Source organism: Heterocephalus glaber, unplaced genomic scaffold (assembly GCF_053883595.1).
Source record: "Heterocephalus glaber isolate CG9 unplaced genomic scaffold, H.glaber_assembly_v1.0 deba00001451, whole genome shotgun sequence".
NCBI lineage: Eukaryota > Metazoa > Chordata > Mammalia > Rodentia > Bathyergidae > Heterocephalus > Heterocephalus glaber.
Genome location: NW_028258301.1, coordinates 8,169,738 through 8,185,031, shown reverse-complemented (window position 1 = coordinate 8,185,031; position 15,294 = coordinate 8,169,738). Strand labels below are relative to the sequence as shown.

The 15,294-nt window shown below is 43.1% G+C and overlaps 1 protein-coding gene across 39 annotated transcripts in view; it reads right to left on the bottom strand.

Moving 5' to 3' along the window:
- The window catches only part of Eri3 (ERI1 exoribonuclease family member 3), a 139,846-nt gene extending 128,982 nt beyond the window's left edge, over positions 1–10,864 (bottom strand). For 24 of the 39 annotated variants that reach the window (XR_002391723.2, XR_002391722.2, XR_015452622.1 and 21 more), the window contains exons 1-2: positions 10,462–10,823; positions 8,463–8,538 (exon numbers count right to left, since the gene is read on the bottom strand). Coding sequence is in view for 22 of the 39 variants with exons in the window: in XM_021250753.2 (XP_021106412.2) it covers positions 8,463–8,538; positions 10,462–10,596 (211 nt within the window). In the remaining 17 variants the exon portion in view is untranslated. The other 15 variants (XM_087214800.1, XM_087214790.1, XM_004872885.4 and 12 more) reach the window with 12 other exon arrangements.
- Between the last annotated feature and the right edge of the window lie 4,430 nt (positions 10,865–15,294).

Genomic DNA, 15,294 nt, shown 5'->3' with positions numbered 1-15,294 from the left:
TGAATTCAAGGCCAGCCTGAACTATACAGCAAGACTGTCTCAAAAAAAGCCAAAACAACAACAACAACAAAATCATTAATAATTGGATAAATCAAAATTGCATGCTATCTAAAAGGATGCATTTAGAAAAAGAAAGCATCATTTCTGTGACACTCCAGCTGAAGAGGCATAACTTAAATCTAATGAGAAAATATCAAACAAACTCTAATTGAGGCACAATCTACACTACCAGCCTGTAATGTTCAAAAATAGCAAGATCACCAAAGTCAAGGTAAGTTTACTGAGGAAAGTCTAAAGGAGACTGAAGAGAATTGATAACTAAATACAATTCACAATTCTGAACCACAGATGCTTTAAGGATGCTTTAAAAGATATTCCACAAATGCTTTAAAGGATATTCCTAGGACAAGTGGCAAAATTTGAATGGGATCTGTGAGTTAGCTAGAGTTAATGTATAATATTAATTTCCTGATTCTGATGGTTGTACAATGGTCAGATAAGAAAACATCCTTGCAGGAAATACATGCAAAGTATTCAGGGTGATCGGGCATTAGTTTGGGACCTTAACCTTCAAATGGTTCAGGAAAAAATTATTTGTACTGTACTTCCAACTTTTATATAAATTTGGGCTGTTTTAAACTTTTAAAAAATTATTTTTAGATTCATATGCAGGGCTGGGAGTATAGCTGGGAATGATAAAGCATTTGCCTAGCATGCATAAGACCCTGGGTTTGATCTTCAACACTAATAAGTAAATAAAATAAATTCCACATGCAACGTGATTTAAAAAAACAAAAAACAGGTGGTATATGAGGGAGAGGTCTCCCCATAGTGCCCACTGAAGGTGCTCTCCCAGAGGCAACCCTCAAAGCATACCTCAGCCCAAAGAGTCTCTCACTCTCTCCAGCCAGGTCTCCATGAGAAAAGCCCCCACTCAACACCCACCTCACTGGCACTGTGGGCCCCCTACAGCCTTCTTAAGAAATACTCCCATACTCCCTGCAGCAGCTCTTGTACCCCTAGTAGCTTAGAACATCTCTTTTTTATTGATGTCTTTATATTTTAGTTACAGGTTTACAGAATATAAATCTACGCCTTGTAACACAGATGGAGACTTTTAAGTATCTAGTAGAGGGGTGAGATTCAAAAAAAGTTTATAATTCTCTGTATTTCTACAAACTATCTTTTACCAGAGATCAAGGTTTATACAAACATTTATTCTCAGACATCTTTTTCCTTCTCCTAGCAAATTACAAGTAGTAAGCAGCCTATGGCAAGAGAGAAAATGAATGATTCTTTCTTCAAAATGAGGGGATCAGCCCCCAGTGGGAACAAGGGAGGGATAAATAGGGACAGCCCTGGGGCCAGCCTGATTTGGAGAACAGGCCTGCACCACAGCCCCTGGAGGATGGTCTCTGTGCAGAGTATTTACACAACAGACACCAATGGCTCCTCTGCAGGCATTACTGTCTATCAGGTAAATAACACATGTGCCAAGACACACATTTAATGAGGGAAATAATATGCCTTTATAAAAAGACTCAATCTGTATTTACCTGAGAGACCAAAGAAGCACCAAATCACCAGATTAGTGGGACCACAGAGGAGTCGTTCTGGTGTCTTGGGTAAATAGACATTTTATAGCCTCCATTACGAGAGGGGAAAGGGAGGGTGGAGGGAAGGGTCATTCTTCAACATTCACATACACAGGCCAGGGAGCCTCAGGGATGGGACAAAAAGAGAAGCCCATCAGGAAACATATGGTCTACTCCCACTCCACCTCCCCAGCCACACGGATTCAGAATCTCTAGGTTGATACCATCCCTGAATTCAATCCATGCCATTAAAAGTTAGATTGACAAGCTAGGGTACATTCCAGGGAAATTCCAAGGTACCAGAGGCAGATTCTTAACCCAACTGACTCGATGCACCTGGACCACTAAGAGCAGTAACCTTTTCAGTTCCCTGACCAGGTCTGACTCATAGTATCAAATCTCAAGCACCTAAACTGCAGAAGCAACAACAAAGACTGCCTATCTGGAACTCACTCAATACCAGGGTTTGTCTTAAGCAGCTAAAAAATAGTCTGAGAAAGACAAATAAATTGCATACTTTTCAAAGTTATAATCTTCAATCTAACGAATGCATCCCTACTGCCAGAGTACCTTCCGTGAAAACCAGACTGTCAAAGGTAAAAGACAAGCTAAGAAGCCACCAGGGAAAAAGAAGCCCTAGAAGAGAAGACTGCCCAAGGTCCACACAGCAAGAAAGAGAAAGAAGAGAAACCAGGGCTCTGGACTCCACTACCAGGGTCCCAGGCCACCACTCCAATGCAAAGAACAAGCTTTACCACTCATTCTCCAAGCTTCCCTGCCGTCTCACAGAAGAGGCAGAAGCCTGAGGGCTCTGTCTAGTTAGGTAAATGCTATGGGTTGGACACAAAATAAAGCCTCACGAGCCCTGAAACCTCTATGTGACTTTCAGATGGCTGCAAAGTGGAAACGAAGCAGAACTCTTTTGTTGAGGTCCTCACCTCAAGAAGAGTCCTCTTTGCAGCCTGTCACTGCCTCTGCCTATTGGTACAGCAACATCTGCTCCAACGCAGGGTTAGGGAAAGCCCCTCAATATGAGAAGAAGGTGCTGATCCCAAACTACCAGCAAAGCCAAAGTCACCAAGGGTCTTCAGGAACACCAAATCCTGATGGCACCATCACAAGCCACAGCAAGCTGGCTTTCCCCTCAAATACCCCATCCCATCTCAGCAGCTCATCGCAGAACATTAAAAAAGGCAATTGTTTGATCTGCCTGCTATTTGTAAACAATAAGCCATTCCCACTAGCTGAGACATACTTTTTCCAGGGACCAAAGTTGGAAGACATCTCTTTGCAGAGTCCTGAAAGTCAGCTGCTGTTCCATCATACACAAGGCAGCACAAAGCCTTGTTTCCCAACACACCACAAGGAAAGTAGAGATGGAGGACACGGGATGCTCATCCCTTTAAGTACTTCCCACACTTTTAGATGGCATCTACAGAACAACAGTATCCTGAACTTCAAATACCTTTTTATACTCCTGCTTCCAAAATGGAGAACTGGTGTTGAAGCAGCTATACAATCGACTTATTAAAACACTGATATTAGACCAACCTATGTTCAAATCTTGATTAGGGCTGGGCGTGGTGGTGCACACCTGTAATCCCAGCACTTGGGAGGCCAAGGCAGGAGAATCAACATGCTTTCAAGGCCATCCTGGACTATACAGTGAATACAAGGCCAGCCTGAACTACATAGTAAGACCTTGTCTCAAAAAAAAAAAAAAAGGACCGGGGATTTAGCTCAGTGGTTCCACCGCCTGTCCAGCAACCACAAGGACCTGAGTTCGATCTCCGGTACCAAAAAAAAAAAAAAAAAAAAAGTGTTGTCAAAAAAAAAAAATTTCTAGGCCAGGGATTTAGCTCAGTGGCGCTGTGCTTGCCTGGCAAGCGAAAGGTCCGGAGTTCAATCCCCCAGTAACCGCCCCAAAAAAATCCTGACTCCAGTATATATTCTTTAATACTAGCTATAACAATACTTTAATAATACCTGAATCTTTACATTTGATTCAGTTATACAATGCTTTGCACAACAGTAACAGCTCAATAAATGAAGCTACTATTGTTAATGTAGGAGATCAAAGAAAGGGAAATATTATTTTCTGAAAAGCTCCTATAAGCCAGGCACTGTTAGTTATTTATATAGTTTAGCCCATTTAATCCTCCTACAAGCAAAATAGGTAACTATTTACATTTTACACATGAGGACAGTAAGGCTCAGAGGCACTCAACTCGTTAGGGCTCTGTTTCCCTCTACCATGTCTGATGGCCCACATTTCCACCACTTGACTGATTCACCCATCAGCCACAGGACTAACAATGCATATCAACTTCAATTATTCTTTTGAGGTAAGGTGTGATTTTAACCAAAAGTAACTCAATCTTAAACAATAATTAAATCTGTTTAAATCATACAAATTTGTTCTCATAATAATTTATATTTATTTAAAATACTGTGTATGTTGTGTGGTACTGGGAATTGAACCCAGGGTCTTCACACTGAGCTACATCCCCAACCCTTTTTAATTTTTTAATTTAGAGACAGGGTCTCAGTAAGTCACTATAATTGCCCAGACTAGACTTGAACTTGAAATTGTTCTGACTCAGTCTCTCAGATAATTGGGACTACAGGTGCACACCACATCCCTAGCTATAATGTTTTATATTTTAAAAAGAAAAACAAATTACAGGCCTGATCATAAAATCAGAAACAGGAAGGGGTGCCTTGGATTAAAGCAACTGCAGCAAGAAGAGCTCAAAGCCTTTGCTTTTTTTTCAAAGCCTTTTCTTAAACACAACTGTAGAGGTGCAAATCTTCCCCATCTTACAGGGTGAGAAACTGACAGGAGACACAGGTTACAGTCAGCTCTTGCTCAGGTCACTAATATGCTGTTTCCTCTTACTATCTATGCCTTGACAAATGCTACTCCCTTGGTTTTGGAGTACACTTTCATTTTTCACTACAGAAATTATCACTCCTTCAAAATCCAGCACAAATTTCCTTTTAGTAGCTTTCTCGGATACTCCATCATAAAGTTAAATGCTTAAGTTCGACCCAGTAACAGCTTGTTTAGTTTTGTGGTACTGAGGACTGAACCCAGGGCCTCTGCATTGAGATGTATCTCCACTACTTTGTATTTTTTGAGATAGGATCTCACCAAATTGCTAAGTTAACCAGGCTGGACTCAAATTTATAATCTTTCTGCCTCAGCCTCCTGAGTAGCTCGGATTACAGGTACACACCACCACACATGGCAAGTTTATATGGTAAGGTGTCAGATATTTGTTTCTCCTACTAGTAGTAATTTTCAGAGTTAGGGGGAAAGACTGGAAGACACCAGTATAGGCAGATGTGTGCACATGTGTGTAAAAAAACACATTTGATATAATTCTTTGATTTGTTTTTTTGTCAGGACCTTTCACACATTTTTAAATACATACAGCGTTAAAGAAAAGCAAGATGTTGGTTTTTTGGGTCTTTTTTGTTTTTTTCAGTACTAGGAATTGAACTCAAGACCTTGGACTTGCCAGGCAGGTGCGTCACCACTGAACTACATCCCCGGCCCTAGATGTTAGTTTTTTAATCCACATGGTGAATGCATTTTTTCCCCTTTAATGGTGCTGGGGATCAAACCCAGGGTCTTGGACATGCTAGGCAAGTGCTCTGCCACTGAACTACATCCCCAACCCATGAATGCATTTTAAAAGCCTGAGAGATGCTGAATTAGATCTTTAAGGGAAAGGACTACACTTTATTCATTCATGTGTTCCCAGCTCCTCACACAGGGCCAGGCACAAAGTGTGAATAAAGGCCTGAATGAATTAACATGCCTAAAATCATGATGCCAACTGCTCTGGAATTAGAACATGCCAGAATAGCACACAGCCCAAGCACCAAACAAAGGTTCTTTTCTTTCTCATCCTTCTCCAAGCCCACCCATTCTGTCTCAGAGAGAGAGAAAGAGAGAGAGAGAGAGCTGCCAGAATACTATTAAAAGGATTAATTTAGGGACCGGTGTTTGGACTGTCACATCCAATCACTACCCACAGATCTACAGCTTCCCAAATCAGGCTCATGCAAAGAGGAATCAATTGCAAGGACACAGAGGGTCTGAACAGGCATACTAATGGCCTCCTGAGGTGCCAGCGGCCAGCTTTGACACTCCCATAAATTATCTGCCTTTTGATTTTACCTGTAGCTGTGAGGCAAAAGGCACAATTTTAAACATATCAAAGCAATCCCTCGTAACCCAAGGCTCCCCAAGAAATGTCCCCAAAGAAGGAAAGGCTAAAAACAACAACCCAAAGGAAATCTGCTTCCCAGCAGGCCCAGTCCTAGCAGTCAACAATTAAAACCCAACAGGACCAAATGGATAAAGGAGAACTCAAATCAAACCTAGTAGATCTAAACAAGCCTTGCAACAGACTGTAGTTTTGCAATCTCTATGTATCTGTCACTCAAGGGAAAAGAAATCACTGCAATAAGCTAACACAATTTCATCTGGAGACAAATCTGCACTAGCATTTCCAGTGCCTCACAGCATGATCTTGGGCAACTCACTTAACTTTCTTGGGCCTCAGTTCCCTCAGATGATAGGAAGGAAACAAATGCTGACCAACTGATCTCCTTCGTAGAGTAATAGTGAAAAGCAATTAAAAAAAAAAAACACTGGAGAGACACTTCACAAAAATAGAGGACCACAAGGGTGGCAACACTAATAAATGACCTCAGACAGACAGGGAGAAATGACTGGTCACACTCTGGTGAATTTCTCTTGGGAAGCCGCTGACTTAATTCACTTTACACATGGCATTGGGACTACACTGAAAAAAGGTCCACCATAAAGAAAGTTCTGGGAATGGGAATCCTACTGTGTGCAAATTTTCATTATGAAAAGCAGTCCCTTACTTTATTTTTAACTTTCTCCTGGTGCTTCCGCACCAAGTGCTATGTTTCTGTCACATAGACAAAATGACAACTGTGTAGACCCAATACAAACTAAACCAAAGGCCAAGTCACCTAACTTTTTAAAATAATTACTAATTGTGTGAAATATTATTCATAATGAAATATATCAAGACACTGTGCTAAGAACTTTACATACCTTACTGAAGCCTTTAACCAACCCTATTAAGTCCCATTATCTCCGCTTTAAAATTAAGGAAAGTGAAACTCAGAGAGTGAGTCACTTGTTCAAGGTCATATAAATACCATCAGAAACCTACAGGCTTCCCTCCAGCAATCCAAGCACACCAGGGCTCATAGGAAGAGGAAGACAAAGGGAAAAAAGCAGGCACAGGACTCTGGGCTCTAACCTACCCATTAGACACTCAACAAATACTTTATTTGCTCTTTATGCCCAACTACACCACCATAACTGAATTAGAGGACCTTCCCAAACTCAGGAAAAGGTGATCAGTCTGCTATGAACAAGGAAAGGAGAGACTGAGTAGGGCTTATATACAATGAGGACAATTCCCTAGAAAGCTTAGAAATATGGGTCAGTTTCTGTGTATACAGTTCAAGAAGTTCAAAGCAACTGACATTAAGCTACAAGTCCTTAAACCAAGATCCCTCCCAGGGTTCCATTTATTCTATACTTCCTTTAATAGAAAATAGTTCCCAAAATCTTTTAATTCATTCTACACCAACTTTCCCTTTCTATATGTTTTCTGTCTTGTACTTCCGACACATTCTTTGGTAGACATCCTTTAAGTTCCAACAGATGACCAAGAAGTCAGTAAAGAGAGCCAATATACACATGTATGCAAAGATTCATATAATGCTACCCAAAGTTGCCAGGAATGTAGCTCAGCAGCACCATCCCTGCCCGGTAAGCCCAAGGTCCTGAGTTCGATCCCCACTACATCCCCCCCCCCGCCGCCGCAATGCTACCCAAGTTAACTGCCACAGCCTCCTTACCGGTCTCTCTACTTCCAGTATTATCTATTCCCATCAATTCATTCTTAACACTAATATCAAAGCAAACTTTCTACAACATAAATTTAATGTCAATCATGTACTGCTTAAAACTTAACAGCTTCTTACTGTTAAGTCTCATCTAGGGGTCACCAAACTATGGTTCATGGGCCAAATTCACCTGGCACCTTGTTGTTTTGTTGTTGTTGTTTGGTACCAGGGATCGAACTTGTGACCTTGTGCTTGCAAGGCAGGCATAGAACCACTGAGCTAAATATCCGGCCCAGCCACCTGTTTTTATACATAAAGTTTTATTGGTACACAACCATGTTTATTTTCACACTCTCTATAGCTGTTTTCATGCATAACTGCAGAATTGTATAAACTAGTTGTGACAGAGACCCAGAAGCCCAAATATTTATTATCTTGTCCTTTACAAAAAATTTTGCCAACTTCTCATCTTTTTCCCGCCCTCCACCAACCTACCACCAGTCTAATCCTAAGTCTAATTTCTTAACCAGACCCTGGTCCTGGCAAAATGGAGACAGGTTAGGATTATCCATCTACTCAAAGGTGACATAAAACCCAAATTAAGGTCCCAAAGGCTCTGTTCAAATACATTATTAAGAACCAAATGAACATGTTTCTTCCAATTGTATTAAGATGTGTATTTCTCAGGATAAAGTACTATTTTCTGCCTCTATTCAACCATCCTGAACCTAAACTAAGTGCTCATGAGATACCCATTACAGAAATCATGACAGAACTTGAGAGTCTGAATCCCTTACCTCCAACTCTCACTCCACAAACATTGAGTGAACTTCAATAGGTTTTGAGCATATGCTGCCTTATCAGAAAAAGCTACATAAAAACAATCTGCACCAACCTCCACTCCACACCCACCAAAAGGAAGAAGTCAAGCCAAAGTTGACAATGCAACATAATTCTCACCTCTTCTTACTTCGAAGATGCCAAGACTGGCAGCTGGGGATGGTGAAGGTTCTGTGAGAGCTGGAAAGCCCCAATGCTGTGGACAAACAAATATTTCTGCAACAAGTCTATTTCAATACAAAAGATCAAACCCCCACTAAGGATTACCCTACGGTTCAAATTCCTAAACTCAAAATTTGGCATAAAGCTGTCTATGTGGAAAGAGTGCCCTTACAGAGCTTTCAGAAGCTATCAGGGTTATATTTGCTTTTGGAATGATGAACATGTTCTTTAGTAGTATACTTTTCATCTTAACAAGTCTTCCTACAAACCCCAAATATTTATAGTATCTGAGCCTGGACTGAGAAAAAAGAACATAAAGTAGTGGTTGTAGGATAATGTTAGAATTCTATCTGGAAAGAAGGAGACTTAGTAACACTGACAATACTTAGAACTTAGGAATTGAGGCTAGGCCTCAGGACTAAGGAAGGAGTCTGTTGCTACAAACCCACAGATCATATTGCAAATGGCCATATAGGCCAGGAAATACTTTCAAGAAACTTCCAAGTCTCCCTCAAGTACTAAGGAAGTTAAGGTAACCAAATCCTGGGTCAAAATATAAACATATTTATAACCTAACTCAGATCTTCCAAAGGACAAGAAGCTGCAGAGATTATTTTGTAAGCTAGTGATCCCCTCTCCATAGAAACATCTATGATTGGAACCAACATATTCCTTTCTGCCTTTTACACATTTAAGTCTTTATTCTAATTCAATCCCCTCGGGAAAGGCCATTCACCAACTTACCCCACCTCAGAGAAAACACTTTTCAAAATGAAAGGGAATAAAAGCACCTTTATTTGGAATTTTCAAGTTGGAAGGAGAGCTCTTACCAAGCTCTATGACCTAGCTAGCTGATTATTTACAGGATCTTTGGGCAGGAATTGTTAATGAGCTTTTAATTTGGAGTGCTTAAATTGCCAAAGTGCTCTGAGCTCCAGTGAAGCACCACAGAATCCATAAAGGAAACCTTATCAATCACTTCCCGGCAGCTCCCTTCCCCCACTCTGCACCTCCTGAGGAAAGGCAGCCAAGTGGGTTTCTAACCAAGATCACAGACATTAGTGGAGTCACACTCCAAATCCCTGTTTATAAATTGACTTTTAAATGGTAGGGGATTCAGGTATAATATACTTAAGCTCCAAGAACGAGCCCACTAAAACAAGGTATGCTGTATATGATAGAATAAATCAGAACTTGATGAAGCCAATTGCTGGTAAAAACTCTACAATCAAAAATCATTCAACCAATCACAATCTACTATCGTTAAACAGAGTATACTCTTTAGCCAATGAGGTTCATGTTTTGCTGCTCTTATGCTCAGAAACTGATGCAATGTCTAAAAACAAACGCTACAGAACTGGGCAGAAACAATCATGGTCACTGTTTGTTGCAAAATCCAGCCCTAAGGACAAACTCCACACCCCAATGAAAGGTTCACATCCAGCATCTCCCAAGTCACCAAGGAGCAGTTATATTTTGCAAGAATTCTCAGCCAAGCCTGTATCCAAGTTCATGCCTTTTTAAAGTAAAACACCTGTTGCTGAACCATTTGTACAAAACCAAACAAAGCCAGCCAGATTAGGCCTTTTTTTTTTTTTTTTTTAAACTCCTTTCACCATCTCTACTTCCAGCGCTTCAGATTTACAGAGCTAAACTGCTAACCTGTGTGTGTGCATGTGTTGGGGTTTTCTGTCTCCTTGCTTTGTTTCTAATCTCTCTGGTCAAATTTCTCTTCCTCTTTTCTAGTAATCCCAAGTAAGAAGTCAATTCACCCAGTCTGTCTTGCAAAACCCTGCCCCACTCCCTCTTCACCAGAACGTTACTCAGTAGATCATGCATCCAAGGTGAGCACACGGACAAACACCCCAGGCTACACAGACCGTGCACACCACGACTCCACACCCAGCATGCATTAGCCAGGGCCCAATGGGGGGGGGGGATAATTAGCATCACCCACCCCAGGGTGTTGCCCCCAGCTCGGACCCAACCAAGTCCAGGGGATGGTAAGGGGAGGGGCAGGGGGCCAGGAGACCAGCCCTCCTTCCCAGGGCCGCCCCCGCCCCCCGTCAGCTGCGGGAGAGGCTGTCGCCATGGCAACGCCCCCTCCTAGGGGCTAGCGCGGCAGGCTCCCTCCGGGTGCAGGCCCCGACGTCTCCCTCTGCCTCAGCAGGCGCTCAGGGCAGTTGATGGCGGCGGGCACGGCCCGCGCCGACTGTGGCGCCGGTCAGGCAGAGGCTGTGCCAGCTCCGCCCGCTCCCCACCGCCCGTTCCCGGCCGCCTCAAAAGCAGCAACCACCGCCACGAGTCCACAACACACCGACTCACCTCCGCGCACTCTGACCCCGTTCGACGCGGCGGACGGGCGGGCGCTGTGGCCAACCGGTGAGCCCGCCGCCGGCCCCTTTGACCAATAAGCTGATATGGGGCGGGGCTTCTTAGCTCCGAATGCGCCCTCTCCCGGCGACATGCGCGCTAAGGTGTACCAAGATGGCGACTTGAGAAAACTAGCCTTATGGGACTTGTAGTTTTAAAATTGCACGTACTCAGAAGAGAAGGGGAGGGTCACTTCTGAACTGTAATAGGGATTTTTAAAAAAACAAAAACTTCCTCAGTTCTAGAGAGATCCAGATGCCCCACCTCCGTTTTCACACCTTTCAATATATGCATAAGGTGAGTATAGGCTTATAAGGTTATATATTCTGTTTAGATGCTACCTCATGATTCATTCAACAAGTAATTATCATCATCTACTCGTGGATGTAGGCCTGGGAGGAGGTAAGGCAAATTGGGCTAAGAAGAAAATGCTTAGATTTCTGAAGGGCCTTTCTAAGGAAGAGGGAACTGATTTATTTTAGGTCCCATCAGAGGAAATAACAGGGTTAAAAGTATTCTGGCTGCAGATGTGGGGAGCTTCCAGTCTCTCCAGTCAGACGGAGAAATATACCTCTGGCTTTGATGAGATAACTGTCGCTCATCAAAGCCAGAGGTATATTTCTCCATCTTGTTTATGCTTCTCTGGGAAGCCATAGGTACCAGATTATGAGCTGAGAAACCTCAGTTTAACCAAGACAATGAGGACTTTGGCAGCCTCTCAGTCAATCAGGACCTATCCTATTGGGCCAACTTCAGTTACCAGCTCCTCTGCCATCTGCTTATTTTCACTTAAGACAATAACATTTCCAGACTCTGCCACCTCTGGGATCTTAACATAATGGTTCCTGTCTAAACTGGAAATGCTTGGTAATTCCCATGTCTGGGAGTGTCTTCCTCAATCTCATCAACGCAATGGGTTAGTTTATTCTGTGCCCATACAGAATTGATCACAATGTTTTATAATTGTCTATTTCCTTGTCATCTCTCCTCCAAGACTTTAACTTCCTTTAGTATAAGTATTATTTCTATATTGTTCATGCTGTATCAGAATACCCAGTACAGTACCAGGTATAAAGCTGTCGTACAAGTACTGTTTGTGAACAAATAAAGAACTAAACAGCATCAGGGACATGACAGGGGATAAAGGAGAAAGAACAAACAATAGAGAAGTAAATATAAAAATAAGAGCCAGGTGCTGTGGCACAAGCCTGTAAGCTCAGCTACTCAGAAGGCTGAGGAAGGAGGTTTCAAATTCAAGGCCAGCCCTGGCAGTTTAGCTAGATTCTGTCTCAAAGCAAAGATAAGAAAGGCCTGGAGTGATACCAGCACTCAAGAGGCTGAGGCAAGAGGATGGAAGAGAGTTCAAGGCCAGCCTGGGCTACATAGTGAGTTCAAGGCCTGCCTGAACTACATAGCGAGACCCTGTCTCAAAAAAAAAAAAAAAAAAGTTGGGGCCCTGGGTCCAATCCTCAATACCACACCACACCCCCCAAAAAAAGATAAAAGGCCAAAAGATGGCCTCTTCTGTCTCTGGCTTTGTTATATCTTAAGTTCTTGCCTGAATGAGACACAAGCAACCTTCTTGGCTATAAGAATGATATACTTTACCTAACTGGATTGGAGGCCTTCTTTAAGGTCCAACCCAAACATTCTCCATTTAACCTTTCATGATTAATTTGACTTCCCCCTGGACTGTGATCCTTCCCTTTTGGTGCTCTAGGACTCAAGTATGCAGCTTCCAGGACCTTACCAGGCTATAAGCTCTATTTGGACAAAGACTAGTCACATGGATTCAAATAGAACGGTTTTAATAGAACGGTTTATTTCAAATAATAGAACTCAGTATATACACAGTATCTTGCACTGCTACCTAACCCAGCATTTGACTCCCTCAAGCCTTGGATCTTTTTTGTGTGATTTGATCACCTAGGAAACAGAGCCTGAGCTGGATGTGGTGGCACATGCCTATAACCTAGCTATTTGTGAAGCTAAGGCAGGAAAATCATAAATTTGAAGCCAGCCTGGGTGACTTAGTGAGACCCTGTCTTAAAGTGGTTTGGAAATGTAGCTCATTGGTAGAGCACTTGCTTAGCACATGCAAGGCCCTGAATTTAATTCCCAGTACTGCAAAACAAAACAAAAAGCCTGAGGCAAAGCTTGTATGCTAGAATTTAACTGGGAAGAAAGTATGAACCCAGGCCAGCAAGAGTAAGGAGGGAAAAGAAGTGAGCCAAGGTAAGAGGAAGTGAAAATATAAGAAAGTGTATTACTAAGTTGGCCAGAGTTTCAAAGAAAACACAGCTAGTTTCTCTGTCATACAAATTAATTCTAGATGAGCAATGAAGAAGGAGCGCATCTCAGGGGGAAAAGAAGGCTGTGTTAGCCTACCATTCTAGTAGCCACAGGGGGTGCCACATTCCACACCCTGTAGCACAATGGTTCATCTGAGACTAGAAAAGGTGGAAGAAGTCAGAGTCTGTGGCTTGGTGAAATTGGGCCCACTGCAGTCCTCCACAGTGGGCACATGGGAGGCTGTGTCAAAACCTAACCCTCATCCCAGAAGAGACTAAGATAGCCAGATGAAGTGATAGTAGTGGCAGCAGGGCTATCCAGTAAGCAGTGGCCAAGGCCCTGGCTCAAAGTATAGATGGGGCAAGCGTATTTAGGGCAGCAGGTGAACTGAGGCCAGGGCACAGACTCAGATACACCCTAGACAGCCTTCTGACTTCCAGACTAAGTAACTGACTAAAGTGAACCCTGAGAGCAAGAACCAAAGACAAGACCAAACTGTTTCAACTACCCTTCAAGCCACCAGGAAAAACAGCAAGGTGGCGTCAAAGCTGGGACATTAACCAGCAATTAAAGAGCAGTGAGCACAGGACCCAAGGACAGTGTCTGGCAGCCCCCATCATGGCACAATTGGGAGAACTCAGACATTCTGAAATCATTTTATTGGGGAACTAAACTGCTACTGTTATCATAGTTCCTATAAGCTACATAAGACAAGATGGTGCAGTTATAAGGAGTGTAGGCTTGGAGAGAGACTGTTCAGGTTTGAATCCTGGCTCCATCTTGATCTTAGGCAAGTCACATGCCTCTCTGAGGTTCAGTTTCTTCATCTCTAGTGGGGAGATAACACTCGTACCTACCTTTTATTAGAATTAAATACACAAGTGTTTAGCACAGTACCTGGCATAGAGTTCAGTAAATAGTGGCTGTAATTTACTATACACTCTTCCCCACCCCTCTCTCTGACTCCTCTCCACACCATGAGCACCATGCCACTATCTCCCTCCACCCTCAGCAGTCTTCTGCTGCTTAAAGAGCAGTGAGGGCTGGACCTGGTCATGCCTTCTTCTCCCTGCTCTCCCCAGAGCTATTCCCCATGAGCCTGTGCCATTCATCTCCTTGGTGACCTGAATCTGAACTAAGAGACGGATGTAGGGTGGCTAAGGCCAGGGTGGTAATGTGCTCCCTTATCTCTGTGCCCCTCACTGGGGCCTAGTTAATTTTCCCTTTGATTTTAATATAGATTTATTGAAAGTTTCAGTTATCAAAACAAACTGCAGCAGCAAATTGGTGTTCTTTGCAGGCCTACAAGTGCCTATAAAGCTGCCATGCTCGGGAACGAATGGCGCTCTCCGGGAGGTCAGTCATGGCAACAGGAAGTCCCTGGGGACACACACACTGCAGTTTAATATTTTTCTTATTAGCCTTTTTCTTCTTGGCTATCTAAGCCTCCCCTTTAAATCGGAAATCAAATGGAGCCAGCTGCCTGAGGAGGTTCTCTTCCCCAAGCTGCTCTGCTCTCCTCTACCTACTCCCTGTCTGCTCTCTAGTCCTCCCCTCCTTGTCTCAGATCCTCTGACCTCACCCTGCCTTGCCCACTGGCCCAGAGAGAATTATGATCTAGTGCCCCACAGGTGTGACTCTGAAATGTCATGATTTCCACGGCCCTGTCCTATCTGTACAAGGTCTCCCTGGGCTATCCAGCCTCTAGTCAGAGGCAAGGCATTCCTAGAAAAGATCATGACCCCAGGCTCCTCCCAGATCTGGTCCTTGGAAGAGGAAAAAATGCAAAGTTTCAAAGGAAAGACATTGCTTTCAAAAAGGCATGAAGTCCTGTCAGAATTAATTGGACTCAAAAGAAACAAACAGGTGATAATGATCTTAGAGAGTGGGCAAGTACTGCCAGCCCAAGAATTGTCAGATTTTATTCTCATATCTCCATTGCCACTCCCAATATGACCTCTTCTCCCAATCCCAGCTTAATTTTTGAGACACCCCCAACCTCCAACCCCCACCGTCCGTCCTCAATCTGTCTCTCTAAGGACCAACCTGGTTTCCTGCCTCCAGTGCTCTAGTGGCTCCCACAGTGAAAAACATTTACTGATACCTCTAAGCTCTAGAATCAGTT